Below are 13812 nucleotides of genomic sequence, written 5' to 3' on the forward strand. Positions count from 1 at the left end.
GGAGTGCATAGGTGGAAAGGAAGATAGGCAGGTAGGACAAGTCATGGGGACAGTGCTGAGCTGGAAGTTTGGAGCTGGGGTGAGGTGGGGGAAGGGGAAATATAGAGTGAGGGGATGGATATGGGTGGGACACTCTTCAGAGGGCCATTGTGGAATAGATAGGCTGAATGGCCTGTTTCCACATTGTTGGGATTCTATTGACTCTCCCCAAAAAGGAGCATTTTATCGGCATCTATCTTATCAAGCCCTTTTCAGAATTCTATTGGTTTCAAGAAGATCACCTCCAGTACATAGAGGTATACAGCACAGAAACAGACCCTTCGGTCCAACGTGTCCATGCCGACCAGGATTCCCAAACTAAACCAGTCCCACTTGCCTGCATTTGACCCATATTCCTCTAAACGTTTCTATTCATGTACCCATCTGAATGTTGTAACTGTAATGTTGTAAATGTTGTAATGTCGTTTAAATGTTGTAACTGTACCTGCATCTCCCACTTCCTCAGCAAGTTCATTCCACACACAAACCACCCTCTGTCAAAACAGTGCCCCTCCGGTTCCTTTTAAATCTCTCTCCTCTCACCTTGAAAGAATATGCCCCCTAGTTTTGAGCTCCCCTGCACGAAGGGAGAGCCCTTTGCTATTCACCGAACTTCACTCCTCATGATTTTATAAATCTCGATGAGGTCACCCCTCAACCTCCTTGTGCTCAGTGAAAGATGTCCCGCCCTCTCCTTATAACTCAAACCTTCCAGTCCTGGCAACGTCCTAGTAAATCTTTACCGAACCCTCTCTAATAGTCTTCTTCGTATTACAGGGCCACCCGAACTGTACCCAGTACTCTAAACCACCCTGTCTACCAGTGATACAACTTTCAAAGAACTACGTACCTAAACCCCACCTCCCCATATCTCGGGTTTGGAGAGATACGGGCCGGGTGCTGGCAGGTGGGACTAGATTGGGTTGGGATATCTGGTTGGCGTGGATAGGTTGGACCGAAGGGTCTGTTTCCATGCTGTATATCTCTATGACTCTATGTCTCTCTCTTTTACAACATGACCCATGGTCCTACAATTAACTGTACACATCCTGCCCTTTCTTGTTTTAGTAAAACGTAAAGCACACATACTCCCACACTCTCACAGACTTATACTCCAACACACTTTCACTTTACTAAGCATGCACACACTCTTACACGCACACTCACGCACAAACTCACATGCACACAATCACAGCAATCTAGGTTTGTTCAATATATCCCATCAGTTGCATGACACGGTGATCTTTTGCTATAAAATGTAATGTCTTTGATCCTGCTTCACAGCTATCCAATGAAGGAGCAGCACTCCAAAAGCTGGTGCTTTCAAATAAACCTGGTGTTGTGTGAGTTTTTAAATTTTATCCACCCCAGTCCAAAACTGGCACCTCCACATCGAGTGAACACAGCCCAAATGTCCCAGTGCTGCCAGGAAACTTTACAATGCTGATGAAATGACGCAATACCTGCACTCCTGAAAAATTTACAATTTCTAACGATACTAGCTACTCATTCACTGCTCGATCTGAAACACAACATTGGAAACTCAGTAAGTTCAGGTAACCTTTATTGCAATCCAGCTTTGTTACAGCTTCAAATCCCCCCAGCAAAAAAGGCAGAGAAAATGTAGCTACTTTTCAAACAGCTCAAGACCGAAGTACGCACACATCCCCCCACAACTACACTTTCCTTACTATTGGTCACCACCAAGTTGTCCCTTTGTAATTGGATCCTTGGTACAGCCTTAACCTGTGGGAAGTATTGCCTCACTCAGTAATTTCAACCCGTATCCTGTATTCCAAGTAAGTTGGATGGGCAGTGTCGAGTCAACCACACTGCTGTGGGTCTGCAGTCACATGTAGGCCAGCCTGGGTAAAGAATGCAGCTGGAACAACTGAGTGAATCCTTTCCCACAACAGCAGTTTCCTCCCCTAAAAAGGATGTGAGTGAATCAGATGGGGGTTTTCTCCACCCACCCCCACCCCAACAAAAAATGGTTTCATCGTTAGATTCTGAACTCCAGTTTCTGACCAAATTCCAATTCCGCCATCTGCCGCGGTCGGATTCGAACCCAGCAGCCCCGAAACTGGTTTGACAGTCCAGTCGATAATGACACTCGGCCGTCGCTGCTTCAGTACGTCCACAGTTGGGAGGAGCAGGTGAACGGCCTCTCCCTGGTGTGGAGACACTGGTGGGTCAGCAGCTTAAATCGAGCAGGTGAACCCCGTCCTGCACTCGGGGCCCCTGAAGGGCCTCTTCCCCCTAGTGGAGCCGCTAGTGCCTCTGCAGGTGGCTCACCTGACTGAACCCCTCCCCAACACTCTGAGCAGCTGAAAGGCTTCTCCCCCGTGTGGATCTGCCGGTGGGTCAGCAGGGTGGAGGCCTGGGTAAAGGTCTTCCCGCACTCGGGGCAGCTGAAGGGCCTCTCCCCCATGTGGATCTGCCGGTGCCTCAGCAGGGCAGAGGCCTGGGTAAAGGCCTTCCTGCACTGGGGGCAGCTGAATGGCCTCTCCCCCGTGTGGACCCACCGGTGCGTCAGTAGGTTGGAGGAATTGCTAAAGGCCTTCCCGCACTCTGTGCAGGGGAACGGCCTCTCCCCCAAGTGGATCCGCCGGTGCCTCAGTAGGGTGGAGGCCTGGGTAAAGGCCTTCCTGCACTGGGGGCAGCTGAACGGCCTCTCCCCCATGTGGACCTGCTGGTGGGTCAGTAGGTTGGAGGAATTGCTGAAGGCCTTCCCGCACTCGGAGCAGCTGAAGGGCCTCTCCCCCGTGTGGACCCGCTGGTGGGTCAGCAGGTTGGAGGAATTACTGAAGGCCTTCTTGCACTCGGGGCAGCTGAAGGGCCTCTCCCCGGTGTGGACTCGCCGGTGGGTCAGCAGGGCTGAGGAATCACGAAAAGCCTTCCCACACACGGGGCAGTTGAAGGGCCTCTCCCCCGTGTGGATCCGCCGGTGGGTCAGCAGGGCTGAGGAATCACGAAAAGCCTTCCCGCACAGAGGGCAGATGAAGGGCCTCTCCCCCGTGTGAATCCGCCGGTGGGTCTGAAGGTTGGAGGAATTGCTGAAGGCCTTCCCGCAGTCGGGGCAGTTGAAGGGCCTCTCCCCCGTGTGGATCCGCCGGTGCCTCAGCAGGGTGGAGGAATTACTGAAGGCCTTCCTGCACTCGGGGCAGCTGAAGGGCCTCTCCCCTGTGTGGATCCGCCGGTGGGTCAGCAGGGCAGAGGAATCACGAAAAGCCTTCCCGCAATCGGGGCAGCTGAAGGGCCTCTCACCCGTGTGGACTCGCTGGTGGGTCAGCAGGTTGGAGGAATCGCTGAAGGCTTTCCCGCAGACATAGCAGAAGACCGGCTTCTCCCCAGTGTGGCTGCGCCGATGAGTCTCCAGGACAGACGGGACATGGAAACCTTTTCCACAGTCGCCACACTTCCACGGTTTCTCTACGAGGCAGGATTCCTCGGGTTTCTCCATGGCCAACGCTTCAGCCACACACAAACGCGTGTGGAGCCCCTCCCCACCGTGAATTTCTTTTTCCAGGCCGTATAACTGCTTCAGGCTCCACACTCAGTGCACTGCAACAGTAGGGTCTCTCATCCAGTCCCACTGATGCTGAAAACGTACTCAAACCGGAACCAAAAAGCTTTGCTCCTTCTCACAGAATCATAGTTGGAAAATTGTTGTCGTCCCGATGGAGTGAGTGACTGTCAGACATTGATGTCAAAGTGAAGTCTGCAGACAATGGAGAGCCCTTCATCTGTTGATTTTGAAACTTCTGTCTTCAGATCGTGCAATACTCTGTTAAAAAGAGATTACAAAAGTCATCATTGTCAGTGCAGGGTAGAAATTCAGAACAAGGAATTCTACTTTCTGTGGAATATTCTTTTCTTTTGTTATTCCACAAAATTGAAAGCACCATCCCACTCTCTCTCTCCCCGTCTGTTCTCACTCCGCTCTAACTAATTCCCCTGAAGATGCTGATTCAGGATCTTACAGGGGCAGAAAAGCAAAAATGTCAAGACTAACGTCAAGATAAATCCACCTGAAAGTGAATATCTTTCACAACACTGGGATACTGCTGAGAGCGAGCAGGTCTGCCCCTCAGGTCCCTATTAAATTATTCCCCTCTCAGCTCAAATTTAGATTTAGATTAGATTACAGTGTGGAAACAGGCCCTTCAGCCCAACAAGTCCACACCGACCTGCCGGAGCGAAACCCACCCATACCCCTACATTTACCCCTTACCTAACACTACAGGCAATTTAGCATGGCCAATTCACCTGACCTGCACATCTTTGGACTGTGGGAGGAAACCGGAGCACCCGGAGGAAACCCACGCAGACACGGGAAGAACGTGCAAACTCCACACAGTCAGTCGCCTGAGGCAGGAATTGAACCCGGGTCTCTGTCGCTGTGAGGCAGCAGTGCTAACCACTGTGCCACCATGCCGCCCACAAATATATGCCCTCTAGTTCTGGACTCCCAAACCCAGGGGAAAAGACCTTGGATATTCACCCAATCCATGCCCCTTATGAACATCCATCAGACAATAGACAATAGGTGCAGAAGTAGGCCATTCTGCCCTTCGAGCCAGCACCATCATGGCTGATCATCCGCAATCAGTATCCTGTTCCTGCCTTATCCCCATAACCTTGGATTCCACTATCCTTAAGAGCTCTATCCAACTCTTTCTTGAAAGTATCCAGAGACTTGGCCTCCACAGCCTTCTGGGGCAGAGCATTCCATACACCCACCACTCTCTGGGTGAAGAAGTTTCTCTTCAACTCCGTTCTAAGTGGCCTACCCCTTGTTTTTAAACTGTGTCCTCTGGTTCAGGACTCACCCATCAGCGGAAACATGCTTCCTGCCTCCAGAGTGTCCAATCCTTTAATAATCTTGTACATCTCAATCAGATCCCCTCTCAGCCTTCCAAACTCAAGCGTACACAAGCCCAGTCACTACAATCTTTCAGCGTAAGATAGTCCCGCCATTCTGGGAATTGACCTCGTGAACCTATGCTGCATTCCCTCAATAGCCAGAATGTCTTTCCTCAAATTTGGAGACCAAAACTGCGCACAATATTCCAGGTGCAGTCTCACCAGGGCCCTGTACAGCTGCAGAAGGACCTCTTTGTTTCTATACTCAATTCCTCTTGTTATGAAGGCCAGCGTGCTATTAGCTTACTTCACTGCCTGCTGTACCTGCATGCTTACTTTCATTGACTGATGTACAAGTACACCTAGATCTCCTTTACCTAACTTGACTCCATTTAGGTAGTAATCTGCCTTCCTGTACTTGCCACCACAGTGGATAACTACACATTTATCCACATTAAACACCATCTGCCATGCATCCGTCCACCCACCTAGCCTATCCAGGTCACCCTGTATTCTCCTAACATCCTCCTCATATTTCACCCTGCCACCCAGCTTTGTGTCATCAGCAAATTTGCTAATATTACTTTTAATACCTTCATCTATATCATTAATGTACATTGTAAAAAGCTGCAGTCCCAGCACTGATCCCTGCGGCACACCACTGGTCACTGCCTGCCATTATTCTTACTTTCATCATCACTATTCTTTGTTTCCTGTCAGCCAACCAATTTTCAATCCATGTCAGTATTTTGCCCTTTATACCATGTGCCCTAATTTTGCTCACTAACCTCCTATGTGGGACTTTGTCAAAGACTTTCTGAAAGTCCAGGTATACTACATCCACTCGATCTCCCTTGTCCGTCTTCAGAGTTACATCTTCAAAAAATTCCAGAAGATAAGTCAAGCATGATTTCTCCTTCATAAATCCACACCAACCCTGACCTATCCTGTTACTGCTATCCAGATGTGTTGTAATTTCATCCTTTATAAGTGACTTCAGCATTTTTCCCACCACTGAGGTCAGACTAACTGGTCTATAATTCTGTTTTCTCTCTGCCTCCCTTCTTAAAAAGTGGGACAACATTAGCCACCCTCCAATCTGCAGGAACTGATCCTGAATTTATAGAACATTGGAAAATGATCACTAATGCATCCACGATTTCTCCCAGTCTACCTGCATGTTGAAATCCCCCATAACAACTGTACTAATATCTTTGCGACAGGCCAATTTCAGCTCCTTATTCAACTTACACACTACATCCAGGCTACTGTTTGGGGGCCTGTAGATAACTCCCATTAGGGTCTTTCTACCCTTAGAATTTCTCAGTTCTCGCCATACTGACTCTACATCCCCTGATTCTAGGTCCCCCCATGCAAGGGACTGAATATCATTCATTACCAACAGGGCTACCCCACCCCCTCTGCCAGTTAGTCTGTCCTTATGATAGCACGTATACCCTTGAATATTCATTTCCCAGGCTCTGTCCACTTGAAGCCACATCTCAGTTATCCCCACATCATCGTAACTGCCAATTTCCAAATGAGCCTCAAGCTCATCCACTTTATTTCTAATGCTTCGTGCATTCATATTTAATATTTTTAATTTGTTACTCCCCTCACCCTTCCTATCAATCCCTATTTCACTTGACCTTACGGCATGATCCTTTTCTTTTGAGTTTTCTGCTCCATTGATTCCATTGTCTTTCTTGACTTCTCTTGTTCTAACTTTCTTCTTAAACTTCCAGTTTGTCCCCTCTACCACCCCCCCCCGCTAATTTAAACGCAGCTACGTTGCAGTGGCAAACCTACCTGCCAGAATGCTGGTCCCCCACCTATTAAGTTGCAACCCGTCCCTCTTGTATAATTTATCCTTACCACTAAACATCAGCCTCTCATGCTCCAAGGAAAATATCTCTGGCCTATTCAGCCTCCCCCTGTAGCTCAAACCCTCCAACCTGGCAACAGCCTTGTAAATCTTTTCCAACTCCTGTCAAAGTTTCACAACATCTTTCCTCCAGCAGAGAGACCAGAACTGAATGCAGTATTCCAAAAGTGGTCTCACCAATGTCCTGTACAGCTGCAACATGACATCCCAACCCCTGTACTCAGTGCCCTGATCAATAAAGAAAAGCATCCCAAACTTCACTATGTTCCTGAGACTCTGCTCTCAAGGAAGTATGAATCTACACTCCAAGATCTCTTCGTTCTACAACTTAACATTTGTATAAGTACGTGAATAGGAAAGGTTCGGAGGGATATGGCCCAATCTAGGTGGGACTAGCTTAGTTTCTGAATATAGTCAGCATGGACTAGTTGGACTGAAGGGTCTGTTTCTGTGCTGTCTGACTAACTATTCTGGACTGGTGTTGAAACCATTTTCTTGCCTTCCCCCACAAACATCCACTTCTTCGTTGTTCCAAAATCAGATGAGTTCAGCCTTGAATATATTCAATGACCCTCTAACTGCAGGAAGACATTCCTACTTCTGAACTCAATTCCTCTTGCTGATATACTACTTGCCTTGCTGATTGCTTGCTGCACCTGTCTGACAACTGGCAGTGACTGGTGTAGGAGGACGCTGAGGCCCCTTTGCACATCCACACATCATTCCTGATGAAGGGCTGGTACCTGAAACATCAACTCTCCTGCTCCTCGGATGCTGTCTGACCTGCGGTGCTTTTCCAGCACCACACTTTTCGACTCTGATCTACAGCATCGGAAATTCACCTCCTTTCTGCTTTTTTTTCCATAACAAAGGCTGTAACTTTACATTGTGGCACTCCATTTGCCATGTGTTTGCCAACTGTGATCTTCTCTACATCATGGAGACTGAGCATAAACTTGGGGAATGGTTCGCCGAGCATCACAGCTGGGTCCGCAGAAGCCGACTGAACCTCCCAGTCACCACCCATTTTAATTCCCCTTCCCAATATGATCATCTTTGGCCTCTTCCATTGCCACAACAAAGCAAACTGCAAATTGGAGGAACAACACCTCATCTTGTGCCTGGGCAGCCTGCATCCCTGAGGATCAACATTGAGTTCTCCAATTTCAAATCACCTCCCTTCACCACTCTGGAAAAAGGGGGTGAGAAAAGAGAGTAGCGTGCTCAGAGATGTTGGACAGGGGAAGGGCATTGCAGTGTGGGGTGAAGCTCAATCTTCATTCAGAGAGAGAGAGGGGAGCAATAGCAGCTTCAGAAGCTCATGGTCCAACTTCTGCATTTAGACAATGGGGGGGGGTCTGACAGGCAGGAGGACAATTCCAACTCTGGACTCCTCCCGTGGGTTAAACTTGTATGTCTGATGATCTTGCTCTATGGGTTATTGACTGTGTACATTATACAACTCACGGTGGTACCTGTTCAGTCGCCGACTTTCTCCTGATGGCTTGGTGGCATCCCCGCCTCCAACAACGAGGTCAAAGGGTTAGCGGCCGGTGTCTTATTTGTCAGGAATAAAACCCTGGAAAAGGCTTGCCTTGCACTCCGGGTAGAACTCCCTTGGCGGAGGGTCCCTTTGAGACACTTCAACTGGACTTCATTGAGTTGCAGAAATGTCAGTGCTATAAATATGTTTAGCTTATTGTTGATGTTTTTTCTAAGTGGATTGAAGCCTACCCTTCCCCTAACACTGCTGCTGAGACTATGGTGAAGATTTTGCTGAAGGAAATTATTCCCTGCTTTGGTATACCTGCGTGCATTAGCTTGGACAATGGATCTCACTAGTTGGTAATAGTAATGAAGAACTCTTGATGAAGTACAGATTTGAGACGGCCCAAGGAATTCCTTATGAACTCAACTTGTAAGCCTCTCTTAGTTCATCCCGGAGATCGTACCTTTTAGTTTAATTTTAATCATCCCCTTCATGTAACAGTGTTGCTATTAGTACAACTTAACACTGATACCTATAAGCCAGGCTCACTGGATTCTAATAACCCAGGAGAGTAGGACATTGTTCTCCCTTCAAGAGCCCTGGCAGGCTACTCTGTTGTACTATCACAAACAGACTACCTTTATAGCTGAAAAAGTGTTGCTGGAAAAGCGCAGCAGGTTAGGCAGCATCCAAGGAGCAGGAGAATCGATGTTTCGGGCATGAGCTCCTGCTCCTTGGATGCAGCCTGACATCCTGCGCTTTTCCAGCAACACATTTTCAGCTCTGATCTCCAGTCCTCACTTTCTCCTCGAAGACTACCTTTATACACAAGTTTACAAAGGCTATACTGTCACAAACACAAAAAGTTAACAAAAGCACTGCATGTTCTGAACTAGACAGATAATAGTGAAGGACAATAATTCAAGGGAGAAGTCAATTTGTAGCGAGTTTCATTTTGAGGTCAGAATCAAACATTGTTATTAATTTCACAAAGGAACAGCCATGAATGTTATCACTTGGTGTCCTGTTTATACAGATTCACCGATGTTCAGGCAAACGTACTTAATTGTCTTACTCTCCCTGTCAATTTTCTATTGTGCAGCAAATGTGTTATATAATTCAACATTAAACATTTTTGTCAAAATGTTTAAGGATAGGTTTTCCTCCTGCCACCTGTTTGCTGAAGTCCTGAACTGCAGGGTCGTATGAGAATTGCTTTAATGGAACCAGCTATGGGTGTGCATGTTCCACATAACATCTCCTGCCTATTTGAGACTTGTCTCACCCACTCCTGTAAGACAAAGGGGCCATATACCTCCTGCAGGTTCGGTGGGTTAGCCATGGGAAATGCAGGGTTATAGTTTCATAGTAATAGAAGCAGGAATAGGCCATTTGGCCCTTCCAGCCTGCTCCGCCATTCATTAAGATCATGGCTGATCTATCCATTATCTGAGCTCCTCCTCCCTGCATTGTCCCAGCTACCCTTAATTCCCAGACTCAACAGAGACACTCGGCCTTGCAGCTGTACTGCGACCTGATAAACAAATTCTGTCCTTGCATGGGAATATCCTTCTCTTTGCAAGGACCTATTGTACACATCAGCTACTAACCAACACTGTCCAGGCACTACGTCGCTGGGCAAAGTGACTTCGTTGCTCAATATCCTGCAATTACCAGTTTGCTAAGTGTTAAATGACTGTACCCTATATAATCACATAACTCTCTGTTTCTCATCAGAGTGACTTGTGAGTATGAGGTCGACTTGGCTCTCCCCGTGAGCTCCCGAATAAACAGTCAATAACTCAAGGTTTGTGTGTCATGATTACTTATCCAATACTTATTGGACTACTACGAGCAAGTCACCCACAGCATAATCCACTTCCATCCCCAACATGGATCAAGACACCATCCTTTTTTGCCAGACAAGTAAATGTGTCAAGCTCAGGAAACAAAGCCTGACAAACATTAATAGACACAGATCTAAACCAACCTTTTCCAGAGTCTGTCCCTTCACCTCGATTGACTTTCTTTTTCCCTCAGCTCCTACAAACCAACAGCTGAACCCAAGGATGAGAAAAGAAATGGGAAAGGGGACGAGAAAAGAGAGTGCGGTACTCCCAGATGTTAAACAGAGGAAAGAAGTTGCAGTCTGGACTGAAGCTCAATCTTCATTCAGAGAGAGAGGAGCAACAACAACTTCAGAAGCTCATGGTCGAACTTCCACATTCAGCCAATGGCGGGGGTTTTAATTGGCAGGAGGACCAGACTCCTTCCGGTCCTCCTGGGATTCCCAAAGGTTGGTCGCACCGTCCATCAGAACGACGAGGAGCGGGGCCCCATTCCGATCTCACACATGCGCACCATGAACATTGCCCACAGCCTATAGAGCAGTATCTGGGTCGCATGGGATTTTGGGTAGTACATCAGCCATGAAAGAGATGAAATCAAGAGTCCCACATGCCTTCTTAACCGTCATTTTTCATGTGTTCCTGACGTACACGCCAGGAGCCAATCTTTAATCGATTTTCAATTGATCCACTGAGTGAAACACTACAGGTGTTTAACTCGAAACTCTATTTCCAATTCAGTGTCAGTATATCGCTCTTTATCCGTCCTCAAGTAAGGACCAAATCAAAGCCCGACGTCTGTTCCACCTGAACGTCGATTTTTTTTTAGTTTGCAGATTCCAAACCATTTATTAAAAGTTATTCATAGTACATGAGCATTGCTGGCTGGCCAGCATTTAGTTCCGCTTGAACAGGTAATGCTGACCTGCCTTCTTCAACTGCTGTGGTCCACACGCTGTACGGTGACACATAATGTCCTTACGGAGGGTATTCCAGGATTTAGACCCAGAAACACTGAAGGAACAGCAATATATTTACAAGTCAAGATGATGAGTGGCTTGGAGGGGGACTTGCAAGAAGTTGTGTTCCCAAGTATCTGTTGCCTGATCCTTCTAGATGGAAGTGGTTGTTGGTTTGGAAGGTATTTTTTAAGGATCTTTGGTGAATTTCAGTGTTGTGTCTGTTAGATCATACACACTACTGCTTCTGAACAGTGGGGCAGAGGGAGTGGATGTATGTGGAGATGGTGCCAATCAAGCAGGCGACTTTGTCCTGGATGGTATCAAGCTTTTTGAATGTTGTTGAAGCTGCCCCCATCCAAGCTGGTGGGAGAGTATTCCATTACACTGCTGACTTGTGCCTTGTAGAAGATGGGCAGGGTTTGGGGAGTTTCTCGCCTCAATATTCCTGACCTGTTGCCTGCTCTTTGTTGCCATTGTGTCTGTTGTTAGTCAAGTTGAGTTTCTGGTCAATGGTAAACCCAAAACATGTTGATAGTGGGGTGTTTAGTGACAGTAACACTGTTGAATATCATGGGCCGTGGTCAGGTTATCTCTTTTGGGGATGAGTCATTGTTTGGCATTGGCATGGCAGACATGTTACTTGCCACTCATCAGCCCATTGGATATTGTTAAGATCTTGTTGCATTTCAAACTGAACTGCTTCAGTTTGTGAGGAGTTGTGAACCGTGCTGAACATTGTGCAATTATTGGCGAATATTTCCACCTCTGGCCTTATGATGGAGGAAGGTCATTGATGAAGATGGTTGAGCCTAAGACACTACCCTATGAATTCCTGCAGAGACGTCCTGGAACTGAGATGACTGACCTCCAACAACCACAGCCATCTCTCTATGTGCCAGGTATACCTTAACAATTAAGATACACAACAATTATTTTAAAACAAATTGAAGGAATACATACGAGACACCCCTCTTCCGGGAGACTCCAGTGAAAGGTTGTTTCTGGAACAGAAAAACCAAGTGTTGACTGTCATCAACCTTTTTGATGTTGGCCAGCCACAGCTCCCCCTGTCTATTCCCCCCCCATCACCCACAGCTCCCACTGTCTATTCTCCCCCGCCATCCACAGCGCCCCTTGTCCATTCTCTCTCCATCTGCAGCTTCTTGTCCATTCTCCCTCTATACTCCAAACACCCTGTCCATTCTCACTCACGTAACTCTCTGCAACCCTGTCATTTCATTCCTCACCCTCTGCCTTCTGACCAGTCTTTCTACACACCCTCTGCCCCCATCTATTCTCTCTCACCACACCCTCTGTCCCATTTCTACTCTTCCAGGCCCCCACCATCTCCTCTCCATCCATTCTCTCTCCCTCCCCTCACCATCTGCCACCCCCGCCCCTTCTCTCTCCCCTGTTGTGGGGAAAAACACCAGGCTCGGATTCAGAATTGAGGTTCAATGACAGAGTTTATTGCACGAGAAAATACCGGGGCTCCGGGGAGAGAAAGACACCCAACAGCACAGTGTCAGCTGCAAGACTTCTCTCGACCCGGAGCACAGGTCAAGAAACTTTTATACATCTTGTGATACAATCGGTCAGGGATGAGATTATTGTCTTTGCAACATGATTTGTTTATGGTAATCATTGTAGAATCGTTGATAGTTTCGGTACAGTCTTTGTCAGTTCAGGCACAGCCTTTGTTAATTTCCGCACAGTCGTTGTCAGTTTCAGTGCAGACATTGTCCATTTCAATGTCTGCATGGAAATCCATTGTTGTAGTAATGGGCGCTAATTGCTCTTCCTGAGAAGGAGGATTCTTGCAGCCCTGGCTATTAGCATTTGGTATTGAGTCTGTATCAAGCTGTTAGCACTTCTATAATGGGTGTTGGCCGGACCCACACACTTCGGCGGGCAGTGTTCATTACTCATGAGTATTCTCTCCCCCACCCGCCTTAAACTAATCACCTGGGTTGTGAGTCCATTGTGCTGGCATTCTGGTGGCCCCAGGCAGTGTCTGTATCAGCTCTGCTGTTTCTCTCCGTATTGTGATCCGGTGGCCATCTTGTGTGTCAAGTTGACCAACTGATGGCTCAGTGGTCATCTTGTGTATCCGTGTGCCTCGTATCACCCTGCCCTGTGCCATCTCCCACTTCTCCGCCACACCCAAACTCTCTCCCCCGCCCAATCTCTCTATCAACCCCACTTATTCTCTCTCTCTCTGTTCCCCTCCCCACAGTTTCTCTCTATCCCCTCCATTTTCTCCCTCTCTGTCCTCCATCCATTCTGTCTCTTTTCTCCACAGCCCCCACCACACCCGTCCTTTCTCATGCCTCGAACCAGCTTTGACCGCTGTATTAAGCCCTTCAAAAGGACACACACACACAGAAAATGGATGGTGATGACTCTACCTGGGAGTTAGGAGTGGTGAGAAATGGCTGATCTTCAAAATTGAGAATACCTAAAATGATATCTTCAGAAACATCGTTAAAGTCCGAAAGCACGTTTAAGTTTTTCAAAGAGCTGCTGAAATCTTTCTAAAACTTTCACTGAAATAAGCACAGTCAGGCCACAGCTCAGGAAAGGCTGGGAGGTGTGAATGGGCGAAAGTGAGGACTGCAGGTGCTGGAGATTAGAGTGGTGCTGGAAAAGCACAGCAGGTCAGGCAGCATTCAAGGCTTTTGTCTGAAACGTCGATTTTCCTGCTCCCTTGGATGCTGCCTGACC

General features: G+C 47.6%; 1 protein-coding gene across 1 annotated transcript in view; it reads right to left on the bottom strand.

Annotated features, from left to right (window-relative positions):
- Positions 1-2167: 2167 nt before the first annotated feature.
- The window catches only part of LOC148144657 (uncharacterized), a 101354-nt gene continuing 89709 nt past the window's right edge, over positions 2168-13812 (bottom strand). The window contains exon 6 of the mRNA XM_087975430.1: positions 2168-3412. Within this exon, the coding sequence (XP_087831556.1) occupies positions 2168-3412 (1245 nt within the window). The remainder of the gene's footprint in view (positions 3413-13812) is intronic.

The sequence above is a fragment of the Chiloscyllium plagiosum genome, unplaced genomic scaffold (genome assembly GCF_037043375.1).
Source record: "Chiloscyllium plagiosum isolate Xiang-an unplaced genomic scaffold, Cpla_swu_hap1 HiC_scaffold_27, whole genome shotgun sequence".
Taxonomy (NCBI): domain Eukaryota; kingdom Metazoa; phylum Chordata; class Chondrichthyes; order Orectolobiformes; family Hemiscylliidae; genus Chiloscyllium; species Chiloscyllium plagiosum.